Genomic DNA, 15450 nt, shown 5'->3' on the forward strand with positions numbered 1-15450 from the left:
GCAGTGGGAAGGAAAGCTGTTCTGCCTGCTGCAGTCTGTAGAAGGCGAAGCCTTCTGGAGGAGAGGGAGGTGATATTTATCCTGAGTGCTGAACGTGTGTGGGGGAAGCCACTCCTGTGGTATAGGCTGAACCGAATGGAGGGAGGGAGGAAGGGGCGAGAGACCCAGCAGCAGGATGCAAAAGATGGACGAGAGACTTCTTTACAATCCCTTCTAATTTCTACTCTCTGAATTTCCTTTTAAATTAGTTTTACTAATTTATATTCTAATAAAATCTAGCTTTAGAGCCTTCTAGAGATTTGGGATGTTTGATATAAGAATAGGTCCAGTCAGATCTTCCTCAAAGTTTTGGCCAACCAGAAGTATCCTCGCTATGAAAATAAACGTTCCTCCAAACAGTGAAACTTCTTCAGCATAATTTTAGAGTCCTTAGAAAGATGGGAAGGAGTGTTTGCTCAGTGTCAGCTCTTTCATGTGCACCCGACTTCATTTGCACTGTGCAATCCTATAACTGCATTAGGCAGCGCTCTGCTTCATTCAAGTTGCACACGCTTTAGCCATCTTCCTTGAACTAGAATCATCTACGAAGAGGTAAGTATTTCTGCTTTGCAACATCCACTCTGTGGCCAAGATAGGTTTAATGATTTGTCCCTCTCTGCTGCAGGTCTCTCTGGAATAAAAACTTTATACTTTGTGTCCATTAGTGCTGAGAAACATGCTCCTTCTGAATAGTTCAGTGAAGCTCTTTTCCTCCCGATTCGTAGGGCTGGCATGTTATAAGTTAAAGGTCCTTTGGTAACATTGAGGAATCCCAGGGCCAGTTCCATGTGTTGGCTCTAAGAACGCTTCTTGAATAACAAAAGCTTCATTGTTCAAGGTTCTTTCAGTACTACAGAGGAGATAACGGCTACTGTGTGGGATACAAGCTCGAGGAATGGGTCCGTCTGAATCTCATGAGTTTCAACAAGGCCAAGTGCAGGGTCCTGCACCTGGGTCAGGGCAACTCCCAGTACCAGCACAGGCTGGGGGATGAAGGGATTGAGAGCAACCCTGCTGAGAAGGACTTGGGGGTACTGGTGGATGAGAAGCTGGACATGAGCCAGCAATGTGTGCTCGCAGCCCAGAAGTTCAGCTATATCCTGGGCTGCATCAAGTGTCACCTGCAGGTCGAGGGAGGGGATTCTGCCCTTCTACTCCGCTCTGGTGAGACCCCACCTGGAGTCCTGCATCCGGGTCTGGAGCCCTCAGCACGGGAAAGACATGGACCTGTTGGAGAGGGTCGAGAAGAGTGCCATAAAAATGATCAGAGGGATGGAACAGCTCTCCTATGAAGAAAGGCTGAGAGAGTTGGGGTTGTTCAGCCTGGAGAAGAGAAGGCTCCAGGGAGACCTTATTGCAGCCGGCCAGTACTTAAAGGGGGCTTCAAAGAAAGGTGGGGACAGACTTTTTAGCAGGGCCTGTTGCGATAGGACAAGGGGTGATGGTTTTAAACTAAAAGAGGGCAGATTTAGACTAGAGATAAGGAAGAAATTTTTCACAATGAGGCTGGTGAAGCCCTGGCCCAGGTTGCCCAGAGAGGTGGTGGATGCCCCAACCCTGGAAACATTCCAGGTCAGGTTGGACGGGGCTCTGAGCAACCTGACCTGGTTGACAATGTCCCTGCTTATTGCAGGGGGGTTGGCCTAGATGACCTTTAAAGGTCCCTTCCAACCCAAACTATTCTATGATATATAACTGTATTTGATACTATTAATGGAGTGATTACTGATTAATAACTCCATAAAATACTTTGGGATATCTTGAGTATAAAAGGTGCTATACATAATCAACTGTTACTGCTTTTCATGATTTAATGTTTCAGCTGTATTATAGGTAAAAATGCAGGGGGGGAAAAAAAAAAGGCAGTATTTTCCTGATTTGTGACATATGGTAAAGTTATGAGGATCTGTAGAGTTTAACATTCTTTTTTGATGTAAGGCCTTTTCCTGCATTCCTTGAAAAAACAAGTTCCGATTTTCTTGGCTTATAGCAAGTAAAACATAAATTAAAAAGAGTAAATGACTTTGAAATTTTTTAAACTTAACGTGCAGAAAATCTGTTTGTTCATATTGATTGGGAGACAATAGTCCTGTGTCTTTCTCAATTTTGCCTTGTGATGAGATCTTACATGTATCACTGCTGGTCTTTGGCTGATACCCTGCGTCTCTGAGAGGGCACAGTCTGGGCTTAGAAGATGACTAAATGGTCATTTTCCCTATATTATGAGCAAATCAACATTATCTTGTCCAGAATGCCTCTTTACAGTACTTCTTACATCATGTAGCCTTTGCAGTAGCCAGAACTGTCACAGGAGTGCATGCTGTGGTGCTTCTCACCATACATTTACAATAACACTCTTTGCAGAGATGCATGCTAAAGCAGTCACTTGTATTAAGTGGGAGCCAAAGTTGACCAGATCAGGAGATTTAGCATATCTATACATTATTCCTAGCCTTTTGGCCTTGCTACTCATGATTATTAAAGAGTTTATCCATCCCTTTAATAGGGGTCAATCTCTACTTGCCACCTTTTGCTGTCCTGCTACCTTTAAATATGTTCTGCTGCAATGGTAATCTTACCGTTAAATATGTAGATATAGCACACTGTTACTAATAAAGTCAATGAGACTTCATTAATTAGATTTGCATAGCTATAGAAGTGTGGAGTAGTATTAATAAATAAATGGGGTCTTAATTTAATTTTTATTAATCTTTTGCTTCATAAGCTTGCAAATACCTGATCAGAACTCATTATCTAAGACATCTAGATCAACTTACTCTTATTAGAATAATGGAACTGTGGTGGGTAATAATAAAGAGGGCAGACTTTTCAGCTTCGAAGGTCATGGTAATTCCTTTCATGTAACTCCTTTATTTTCTAATTTTCTTTCCACACTCAGTGTAAAAGAAAAAACCAAAATAAAAAAACCCCAAACATTAACTATTAAGACAGTACATTGGCCTATATTCATGCTTCATTGACCAGTAAGATTTTTTTTTTTTTCCTGTGTCAGGCTTTCCATGGAATACAACAGAGTGTATTTTTTCAGATGATGTGTTGCTGCAAAAAAGGTGATTGTCAGCAATAAGCAAACTATTGAGTCCAACAAAAGGCTGACACAGCTTTTCCCTGCTTTTACTTAATCTTTCACTCTCTTTGTATTTACTGTTTTTGTTTTTATGATTACATATTTTTTATATGTAACATACTCCTGGTGTGGTGTTGGTGACTAGTAGAATGTCATCAAGAGAGGGATCAAAAGAGGGCTTCAAAGTTATTCACTAGGATGTAGCACCAACGATTACTTGCATCTAACCATATTTTAACATGCACAAAATAATCATCTGAATCATGTACACTTACAAGGCACCTCTTTATTTCCTGTGACAGAGGAAAAAACAGAATCTTTTCATCTCTATAGAACCATCAGGTCAAAGAGTTAGAAGATTTATTCTGTTTGATGTGAAGATACCTGCCCCTGTAACAGAGCATTCAAGATCCATCCACCGCACCCACCTCCGGATCACAACTGACTGTTGCACCAGCATTATCAATCTGCTAAATACAATTTATGTCTCGGGGGACTCTGCTGATTCTCGACTCTGACTGCACTAAACATTGCCCGTTGGGATCCTACATGGCTCCCTCTATGAATTGCAGCAACAGTCATCCCTGGTGACTGGATCTTTTTTGTGCATTATGGAAGTGCTGGAAACCTGCTTCACCTTGACAAATCCACTCCCCACTCACCCCTACACACCACGTCCTGCAGGAAAGTTCCTTTTCAGTCATTCCTAGTGCTATGACCCAAGTAAGGGTTAATCTCATTCTTCCAACTTCAGGAACACAATGAGGTGTCTCAAAAGGTCTGTCTTCTGACTTGTCCGAATCACTTTATGCTCCTTGCAGGAAGGGTTAAGCGTGGCTTGGGTCACCTGAGGATGGCCCTTTCTTCCTTCTGCGCCTATGCCAACTGTAGCTGGCCATCGGGGTGTGCTGTTAGTGAGCAGTGGCAGAGATGGTATGAACTGCCTGGCAGACTCCATTCCTTTCATGGGCTGAATGAAAAATGCATAGAACTGATGTCATTTGGAAGTGAAATATAATCTTTTTGAGTCAATACTAAACTGCTACTTGTTTCTGTAATATGAAGAGTTTGTATCACTTGCCACTCTGCGAAATCTCTTAGAATTCTGGCAATTTAGAAAGTATGTGCTTGGTACTCAAATAATTTCTATTGAAAATTCCACTGTGCCACTTTATTATTAGCAATCTCATTTACTATAGTATCATGCCTTCATACTGTATGATTTTATTATAGACGCAACTTTTTTTCCAAAACTTTAATAATTCTGAAATGTGTTACAGTAATGTAGCTACGTAAACTACTTATATAACACAGTAAAGTGTATGACTGTAAAATTAGAATACATAAATGCATTTTGAACAGAATATTTGAATAATAACTTCAGAGTAAAATTGGGGATCTGATAACATTCTAACAATACTTGATACTGTATTTTGGAATAATTACTTAACGGAGAATGACTATTTCAAGTTATGTGTAATAGCTGCTCTGACACTGTGGTAGAATCTGTTTCTTAATTTAGTTGTTTTTCTTAACTTTTTTTTGTTACTGCTTCTTTTTTTTTGTTTTGTTTTAATCGCTTCAAGGCATTATAGTGCAAATACTTAGTGAAATGCACATGGTAATGTGCATTTACCATGAATGGCAAATTTTTAGGTGCTTGCAAAAGATTTTCTTAATATGTATGAACTTGAATCTACTTTATTTTTACATTTTGTTTTGCCCACAGACAGTCTTCTGATTGATTACCAGTTTACATTCAGCTTATTGCAAGAGGATGATCGCCATCACACTGCTATAAACTTTATAGCAAATCCAGAACAGGTAAGAAAATTTTGTTAACTTTAGACAAGTTTTGGACAGTCATGATTGAGATTTCTATTCTGTTTGACCATGATTAAAGAGTTGCCAAGTGCATATAAGTTATTATATATATTTCAAATATTTTTGAAAACTGAAAATTATTCCAGTGCATTCATTGAGAAAACTTTCTAAATGGTTGGTGTACTTCAGATCAACTGATACTCAAAAAAATTATCAGCTGGCTTATTTTATTGTTGTGCCCATGGATAACGAGTTTTAGTATCTTCCTGAGATGAATTAAAAGAGTATACCGTTCAGTTAAGAAATACTTATTAACAGGTAAGAAAAGTAATTTTTGAATTGTAATTAAAATATAACCATTTTCCATGTATGTTTTCTTTAGCTTTATAAAGAAAATTATTTCATTATCTTTAACACAATCTGAAAAGATAACTGGGGTGTAGTTATACACTTGTACCCTGTTCTTACTGAAGTAAAAGAGAGAATTGCCTTTGGCTCTGAATTATTACCCTTTCTATTTATGTTTAAATGTTAACTTCAATATATTTTCTTTTCTTATCCAGTCAAATAAAAATTTGGATATATCAATTAATGCATCAAACAACTTCAACCTCAATATTACATGGTCTATTGGTTCTACAGGTGAGGGTGAATCTTGGTATGACGATTTTTTCCCGTATGATTTCATGATCCTTTAAGCTGTTTCAACCTGATTGTTTCTTTGGTGCTAATTTTGATAATAGAACTTAACCAAATGTGTTCTTTTGCCATTATCATTATGCCATTGTTAATTATATTATTTAAACCTCAGATGATAATTTGCAATCTGAACAAAGCTTCATTAATATGTTAACTTTCTGTCCTATTCAATTAAAATTACTTTGGTAGGAAAAGCTTGTAGTCTATTTAAATTTTTAAAATGACAGTGTTAGAAAATGCTGTGATTTTAATTAAGATAAATTGCTTTCTTAACTACTGCGGAGACTCAGATTTTATTTCTTTGTTTCAGTGTTCAAGCTAAAAGTTTAATTATTAGCCCTAACATTGATATCAAACAATAAAGTTCTTCTGTGTATGCTGATAAAAGGAGCTGCTTATCTATTTTTCTCCAACTTTGAACCCCATTACTCTTCTTTGTTTTAAGAAGGAAGAAAAGCTTTATTTAGACAGTTTCTCTGAATCAGTTCTATTGACTTTCTGAAACCACATCCAAGGAGAAGCAAGGTGCTTAAAATTAAATCATACTAAAAAAAAAATTAATAATTTTTAAAGAAGGTTCACAGTTTATCTAACATAATCTCATGAATTTCTTCATCAATATAATTCTGAACTATTTTAACGTACCATAGTTAGTAAATTCCATTTATTCCTTTATTTTAACTTAGCACAATCACCCATGTATTTGCAAAAAACGATACATACTTACTAGTAGGTATGTTACTAGAGCTTTCATGAATAATTAAAACTCTACAGCAATAATGTAAGATAGACAAATTCACTTTCAAGCTTTATAAACCTATGATTTTTTTGTTGAAATGGAATGGAAATTAGTAGGGGAAAGTGTATTATCTGTTTATCCGACCATAACAACTTTCTTCTAAAATGCATGTAACTTCTGTCAATTTTATGATTCATTCATAATCTTTTGAAACCAGAGTCAAAGTTTCTGTGAATTCTCTGTATGTATATGAAATATATGTGATGTGCCCTATAAACCATAATTAAGTGTTATTAAAGTCGTAGAATGAAGACACCAAAAATAATTCAAGAATTTAAGTTTCTTGTGCAAATTTACTTTGGCACCTTTAATTGATGGTTAATATTTGTCAAAAATATATATATGTACATATGTGGGTTTTTTTATAGCTGGAACAATATCTGGAGAAGAGATTCCTGTTGTTTCTAAGGCTAATATTAAGGAATACAGAGATAGCTTTTCCTGTGAAAAATTTAACTTTCGGAGCAACCCAAACATCACTTTCTATGTCTATGTCAGCAATTTCTCCTGGCCAATCAAAATACAGGTTAGTATGACTTTTTTGTACTTATAAAGATGTTGACATCTTAGCTTTACACTGAATTTCATGTTTTCACTCATACAGAAAGCATACAAGTAGTAGTTTTTGATTGCTGTATTTTCTGTGTATAAGAACTGTGCTTTTGGCAGTGAATCATACTTCAGACTGTAGATTTTAAAATCTGCAATTAAAATTATAGAACATAAATATTTATTTGTAGTATAGCTTATGCATTTAGATGTGTACGTAAAAGAAGGCATACAAATATGTATGTATGTACCTAGAAATTTGTGTGTAATCTTTCATTAATCATTAGCTTTCTTAGCCTCTGATTTTCTTAAAGGTTGAATGTCTATTTCCTATTGCAATATAATAAACTTCAGTTAACACCAGGTATATTTGGTTAGAATTTATATCCTTCTTTGACTTCACTGCAATCACTTTCACTGAATGTTTTCTGGAATAGTGAGATACTGTGCTGTGGCAGACTCAAAAAAGTCAGTGCAACGATGGTTGTGCCCCCCCTGAAATTGCAGCAGTATTCATAGTTACCATTATTATAGCTGCATTTGTAAAATCTCTGTCCCCTGTACCAGTTAAGGAGCTTTTTATGTGGATGGCCAGCTTTTGTCTATAGCTCCCTTATGGAATTAATTCTTAAAAATTAAATTGTTAACAATGATAATAAAATTTCGTAATTCCTAGTGATTTGCTCAGGAAACCGGAACAAGCTCAAAATACTTGCCAGTTAACTGTAATTACAAATATGCTACAGATTTCCATTTTGATGGGGAACCCTCCCTCCCAACCCTCATTTTTTATAAAATACAGAGCCTGTTTCATATATATATATGAATATATATATTATATTATATATCATATATATATATATGACAAAGTCATCTGGTGAGGAGCCTCCTGGATTAATGCAGTCGTCTTCTAAGTAAACTGGCAGGGAAATATTATTACTGTGTTCTGTTAAGTAAAGCTAGACTTTCCTTAATCATACATGAATTTTAACTGTAAATATGTGTTACACAGTGTTGAGGGATGAACTTGTGCAACTTAGTACGTGCATAAATGTCAATATTTTATATAAAAAATCCTGAAGGTTAACTGCTTTTTTTTTACTCCTCATAGTAGGGATATTTTTTACACTCACCAGTCCCACTTCCTAGGGATAGAACAACTTCAGTTGCCAAACAGCCTTCCTAAACAAACCCATGAAGCAATGGAAGCTGTAGATGCATTACACACTCCGTTCACCTTTAAGATTGGAAAGTGGTCTCTCAGCATTGTAAGACATGTATTCCTGTAATGTGCAACTCTGTCAGATGTCAGCAGGTTGCAGCTCCTTCCTGTGCCATTTCTACTCAGCATAACACCTTAATGACAACATGTTTTAATGCTTGATTAAGGGAATCCCTGATAATTGATTACATCTCTTGTTTCTTTTTATCAGACTTTTCCTTATCTGCCACAGTTGCACAGATTTTTTTGTATTTATTTTTGAGGCATATTGAAATTCATCAGTCTAGAGAGTTCTGTCGTGGAGATGATGGTGCTTGATTATTCCTTTCCCGTCCTGCTAATTTTTCATAAAACACTTCTTCCATCTAGAAATTAAGTCACTCCAATTTTATGCAACAGGACAGGAATGCTGACGTCCAATTATGTTTCAGGATGTGAATATTGTCCTCTGTATTTGCCTTCCTAATTCAACAAGATCATTATTTAGCTCTCAACTTTTTTTTATGCTGTGATTCGTCCTTTTCCAAGGGAATATCTGAAGGTTCACATTACCTGTACAGATTTCTTATGTTTGGTGCTCTAGCAGTAGATAAGATCTTCAAATGCTAAATGGAGTAGGGAGCTTTTCAGAGAAAACAAGTTCAGTTTTATATGTTAACTTTATGATTCTGCATATAACAGAGGTTTTAAAAATAAATGAGCCTTCCTAGGACATAGGGTTGAGAGGGAAGTCATGGTTCATCCTTATCCAGAGGCTGAACTTTCTGATGCCAGTACTAAATGGGCTCACTTTTCTAATATTTATGATCATCTGCATCTCTTAGCATACCAGATTTCACCTTCACAATATGCAAAAGTGGTTGATATTAGTCTATTACTGTATCAGAGAGTGTCCATTTAAATGATGATAATTCTTACAAAAATTATGTTACTGTTATACTGCTGAAAGGACTCTTTGGGAGGGTCAAGATACTGATTGTAGAATCATAGAATCTTTGGGTTCTAAGGGACCTTTAAAGGTCATCTAATCCAACCCCCCTGCAGTGAGCAGGGACATCTCCAACTAGGTTAGGTTGCTCAGAGCCCCGTCCAACCTGCCCTGGAATGTTTCCAAGGATGGGGCAACCACCACCTCTCTGGGCAACCTGGGCCAGGGTTTCATCACCCTCATTGTGAAAAATTTCTTCCTTATCTCTAGTCTAAATCTGCCCTCTTTTAGTTTAAAACCATCACCCCTTGTCCTATCGCAACAGGCCCTGCTAAAAAGTCTGTCCCCACCTTTCTTCGAAGCCCCCTTTAAGTACTGGCCGGCTGCAATAAGGTCTCCCTGGAGCCTTCTCTTCTCCAGGCTGGGCAACCCCAACTCTCTCAGCCTGTCCTCATAGGAGAGCTGTTCCATCCCTCTGATCATTTTTGTGGCCTCCTCTGGGCCTGCTCCAACATTTGAGTTCTTGTTCAGAATGGGGATCTCTTCTACATGGTCTCTGAATTAATTTTCAAATGGTCTAGAAATTAGTTTCCTGCATTAGCCACCTTTGCCTTTCTGTGGTGATTGGAGAGTTAGCTCGGTGTTCTAGTGCAGGACTTTGGATGTCACAGAAGCTGGCCTACGCATAAGTGGTCTTAGCCACCAAACTGTTTGCACCATAGTCCTTTCCTCTAATGCAGTCATGCTGCATTGGTCAGATCATGTTGGTTAAAAGCATAGCGGTATTTTGTATCAACTCAGTACTGAAATTTAATCCTGTTAGAGTTAAGGAAATCACCATGGCTTCTTTGAGAAGTACTCTGTTCACAGGAATAAATAAGGGAGCAACGTGAAATTTGGCACATGCTTTTTACACAATACTTTTGTAGAGGACTAGATACTCACTTCAGCACATCGAGCGTTTTTCAAATACAATCTAAATACCCGTCTCTTGTATTTACATTATTCATTGTCACTTGTCAAGAATAGATTATATAAAGAATGAGTTCCTAAGGAAGCAGAAATAGTGACCTTACTTCCCTTGTACCTGATATTTCAATTTATGTTCTTGATACGCATTTCACCGCTCCCCTTTTATGCCTCCTGTTATGCTGGCACTGGAGCTCCAATTATGTTGGGAAGTTTTGGCTGTTGGTGTTGGAGTTGCTGCTCTTCGCATTTTATTTTCTATAGGAGAAGGAACAGCACTCCTCATTGTACAAGTTTCAGTTTCTGTCAAAGTCACTTATATTATGTCTGGTTTTGCATTCAGTTCTCTTCAAGATTTTCATGACTACAAGGAAAAACTGTACATCCCAGCAGGTGATTATTTGGATCAATGGCTCACAGTTGCTTCCTCAAGTACTTTTATTATGCATGTTACCTATTCAGCAAGCCTGGAGGTTTTTTCCTAAATTTTAATAAATCCCTGGTGATTCTAACACAAAATATCCTCTTTTGAAATGCAATTTCCTGACTTTGAAAAAGGGATATGTGATGGTTGTGTCCATACAAGAATTTTCTCAAGATGTGCTGGTTTGTGATAACCCTTTGTCAGCAACTACCCAGTGACCCATTTTATTTTTGTCACAGGTGAGCCTAATGACCTCAGAATACAAGTTCTTCAGGACTGGATAGCAGTGAATTGCTTGCCAATCATAAAAGCTATATATGAAATTTTCAGTTTCAGATGAGGTCCCACTCTTATAAAATTTTACTCTAGGTTCCCATGAGTCAGCACCTTTCTTCTGTCCTTATGGGCACCCAGCCGGGTGCTCAGTCAGGGAGTTCTGCAACCCTCAGGGGAAAATGATGCATTTAAATTTCCTGATGCTAAAAGCATTTTATTTAGCTATAAGATCTCTTCTTCCTTGACATTAAAGGAGAAGCAGAAATGCGACATAGTTGCATAAGGGGTCATTAGAAAGATGGTGATATAGAACATCTTCAGCTTAAAGCCGTTTCCACAAATAGACCTGTTCTTGGGTGTAACATGGACGGCTACCGGTTTTTCTCGGAAGTGTGTAGTAGTTGTATGCTGGCACGCAAATGTTGGATATTTTCCTGTCGCATTATTGGATGAGTTTATACCACACTTTTTCTCTGTTTCCTGTAATGCAGATTTGACTGGAAAGTGAGGATGAATATAGACCCATAAGCTTGGCTTTCCCGGACTTTCATAGGCAACAGTAGTTTATGCATCTTTTTAGTGGAAGTCTGTATAAAGTATCTTTTGTTATTAGAGGGTTCAAGTGTCCAAGTAACAGGGACATGATTTATCATCCAGACTTACCATCTGTATGTTTGACTGAGTGTCTTTGACAGTCCCAACCCTTTGGGTGTACCATGTCTTATGTATCTGTTAAATGGGATTCCATGAGAAAATGCTGTTGTCTTAAATAGGCTAGACTTCTGAGCAGAATTTCTGGCAAAGCCCCATAACTTGTTTCTGCTCATTTTTATTTTATTTTGAGAGTAGATGTGATTCGGACTCCAGCGGTAATGGAATTTGAAGGCTGTAACGTTTATTGAAAAGCAGTAACTCAGACTGTAGCCAGCATCTCAAATAATGGTCAGTGGTCCCTGAAGTAGTAAGCAGTCGTAAAGCTTGGGCTTCTGACAGCTATGCAAATATTAATAACAGCAGTAACAACATGTTCTTCAGTTTCAGGAAACTAATTTTATGGCAAGGGATTTTTGTCATTGAAGCTGGTAACAGATGTCTTGTCTTCCCCCCGCCCCCCCATCAGTTGATCCCATATTCTGAAAAGTAGGAAGTGCATGTAAAACAAGCAAATACCCTTAAAATGCTGTCCTGGCTAGGCAGCTGATGTACTCTGCCCTTAAGGACAGCAATAATGCTTCTGGATCAGCTGCTCTCATACACCTATATCTCTTCATAACTGTCGGACTTGTAAGTCAGTCTGATCTCAACTTCTGCCTGAGCAGCAAAATTTTCTACCAGTTTTAAACCCGTATCAGGCAATAACAACTGTTCTAGTAGTTATTTCCTTTCCTCCCTGAATTGTAAATAAAAGATTCACAAGTGTCTGAGTTTTAATTGGGAGGGTCAGTTTAAATTATAAGGTTCAACCTCAGCAGCAAGGCACTGCCTGGCAAAATTAGGTTTGTATGTAATGAAAAAAATATATTGTTCTTCATTTTTGATCATAGAATCCCTTACATGTGTCCATATTATTGTTACAACAAAGTTAGATGTGATGTTAGTGTACACGTAGAATGCCCAAATGTTTTGGAAAGAAGGAATTTAATTATTCTTAAACAAGCCTACTGCAAGCTTTAGTAGCATATTGTTGGGTTCTCTTTTTTTTTTCCCCTGCACTGTTGTTTCTGAGGAAAAAGATTTTTGGCACCCTGTATTAGTTTGTATGCCAGAACAGAATAATGAATTATGGTGAAGATTTACATTTTGTTTGTATGTAGCACAACAAATAATCAAAACTATTTCATATATACATTTTTAGGTTTTTTGGTTTTTTTTTTAAAGGGGAAACTATTGTTCTTCCAGCTTACTGGCTTCTGTTTCAGAATTGATTTTCTATCCCCTGCTAATAGCCTGCCTGTAGCAACTGAAGGAGTGTAATGTAAATCAAGAAGCATATCTACCCTTGTAATAAAATTTACTGTGTAACGTAATTTATTTCAGCTTTTTTTGTTTTGAAGTTCTTTTTGAATTTTTAACATTCATGAATGACTTATACTGTTGTAAAAGCTCCAAGAAGTAAACCTTGTCAGTCACTGCCATTAGATGTTACAACAGCAGCACACACCTAATTACTAAATTAACAAATAAAAATCAGTGTGGGTTTTTTTTGTTTGTGGTTTTTTTTTTTTTAAACCTTTCTGAATTTTGCGAAGGTCATGATTCTGGACTCTTGGCTTGGAAAATCTGTGTTTACCCCCATGTAGCTGTGCTTGTACAGAACCTCCTCCTGTCAGTGACTGCATACCTAAATCTGTGATTTATGGTGAACAATTCAATTTCTAAGTGCCTTAATGGTTTTCATAAAGGCTGCTGAGTAACTGCATATAGCTATGTGTGAAGACACTGTAATTCTTGAAACAGGTATTGATGATGAAGTGGATACATTAGCTTCCAAAATGACATTGATGTTTTCATACAGTAAATATAAAACCCCTCTTAAAAAGAGGTTTGAAGGTAGTATACCAAGAACAAAAACCTGGGAAATCCACCAAACCACCATTTAGTTAGAATTCTGCAAGGAGCAGAACATTCTCTTGGAACAGAACAAAAAAACAGGAAAAGGCATCATCTAGCAGCAGAGAGTGAGTTACTTTATAGATGACTGAGATATAACCTCAAATGTAAATATATACTTAGTTTCAGTTTTCAATAGGAATCATGATATTGAGCATAGTGTAAAGTCAGGATTGATCATAATAATAATAACAAGTAACATACATTTATGAAAACTATCCTCAACAGAGTTATATGCAAAACTCAAGCCTAATGTGCTTAGATTAGGCAACAGGTAATATCCATCCTAGAATCTGAAGGAAGCGACATGTGAAATTGCAGGGCCAAAAGCAGGAGGGTAGGACCACGGGACTGGAGAAAAGCAGATGCAAGTTCGTTATCTGAACACAGAAAAAAGCGATTCAGGTAACAATGGATTCCAAGTGCTTTGGAAAAGATTGTGAAGGAAGGTTGTAGTATAGTATTTAGTATTTTGTCAGGCTTTGTGCATTTACTGTAGGCATTAAGTTGGACACTAAGGGAATTAGCTGACAATTGTAAAGTGGGGAATGTAGATCTAAAGAAACGGAGATTTCAGTAACAGATCACATGGCTGCTCGAGATATATTTGCACTCTGCTATTCTGCCAAAGTGGCTCATCTAACTACCTTTCTGGGCATGGCAGGGTGGGAACATTTAGTTTGTTTGACAGAAAAAAATCTGGAGATTCAGATGTATATCTTGCATAATATTGGTTCTTAAATCTGATTAAAATATAAAAAAGGACATTTTCATTGTTTCTCAATTCTATGTAAATAGACTATTTGCGCTACAGGTATTTTTTAGAAAAAACTCGACTAAGTGAAACAATTCAAAATTATTGTAAAATTGAAATCAGTGGGACAGCAGTGTGGAGGTAAAGATTAATTTCTTTCAGTACTAGATTCTAAAACTAAACTCCATTCTGTTTTTCAATACATTAAATACCAATATTAAAAATTCTGTGTCATAGTTGCATTATTACAGGTATATCTGTTATGCATGTAATTATTGCATTATATAAAGTAGCTGAAAATTACTATCCAAACGTGGACTGTTACAGTAATTATGATTACCTTTTTTCTTTCTGAGGTAATAAAATACAGTATCGGAAACCTACTGGTTCTTGTCTTGGAAAATTGACTCTCTATAATAATATCGATATTTTATTTCCTTATAGTTGCAAGGCCAAATGTGTGGAGAATAAATCATAAGACTGTATAATATTCCCATAAAACGTAATCTACCCAAATCCAATATAGCATTTTCCAAAATGCTTCCCATGAATCCTGAAGTATTGCTAAAATGAGGAGGTGTTCTCTGATTATTAGATTATATATTTTTATTTTAACAAATAATGATAAATAAGTTAACATTTGTCTTAAAATATATTGGAACAAGGTTGTCAACCGTATTGTGCCAACTTCTACACCACTCCAATAAACATAAATGTTAATTTCATGATTCTCCCTGGTACATTCCTTTTTCTAGTCATCTTAGAAAAGGTTTAATATGAGCCACCAGAATACCTGAAATATTTAACATAGCTGATAGATTTCTCAGAAAGCAGAAGCACTGCTAATAGTTCAGCTGACGATTTAAGGGCACCAAAACACCTAATTAAGAAGTAATTAGTCCTCAATGATGCAAGTTTTAATTGGTGTATAATTTGAATGTCTGCGATAAGAACTCCTGTAACTGATGTACCAATTGTATAGGGTTTTCTTTTCCAGGCAGACCAAGGCACCATCTACTGGTAGCTGTATAACACAATAGAGATGTATAGATATGGTATATGCTAATAAAAATTATCTCCCTGTGATGTTTAGCAAGTAGATATTGAGATTTTTTAATGTAATTTCCATTTTCCTTATCTACTTAATTAAGTAAATTGTGGTTAGAACATTTAGAATTAAATGGAAAATATTGCTCAAAGATACCTCTTATTTGTTCAGGGCTTTTGATTAGCTATAGGAAAATAAATCAATTATTAATCTTGGGATTT

At 36.6% G+C, this 15450-nt stretch overlaps 1 protein-coding gene across 2 annotated transcripts in view; it reads left to right on the plus strand.

Moving 5' to 3' along the window:
- ATRNL1 (attractin like 1) overlaps positions 1-15450 on the plus strand; it is a gene marked incomplete at its 3' end in the record, with an annotated part of 538576 nt that overhangs the window by 229206 nt on the left and 293920 nt on the right. For both annotated transcript variants that reach the window (XM_082002290.1, XM_082002291.1), the window contains exons 22-24: positions 4857-4951; positions 5515-5593; positions 6818-6975. In XM_082002290.1, the coding sequence (XP_081858416.1) occupies positions 4857-4951; positions 5515-5593; positions 6818-6975 (332 nt within the window). The remainder of the gene's footprint in view (positions 1-4856; positions 4952-5514; positions 5594-6817; positions 6976-15450) is intronic.

The sequence above is a fragment of the Phaethon aethereus genome (assembly GCF_964289735.1).
Source record: "Phaethon aethereus genome assembly, chromosome: 7".
In the NCBI taxonomy this organism is placed as follows: domain Eukaryota; kingdom Metazoa; phylum Chordata; class Aves; order Phaethontiformes; family Phaethontidae; genus Phaethon; species Phaethon aethereus.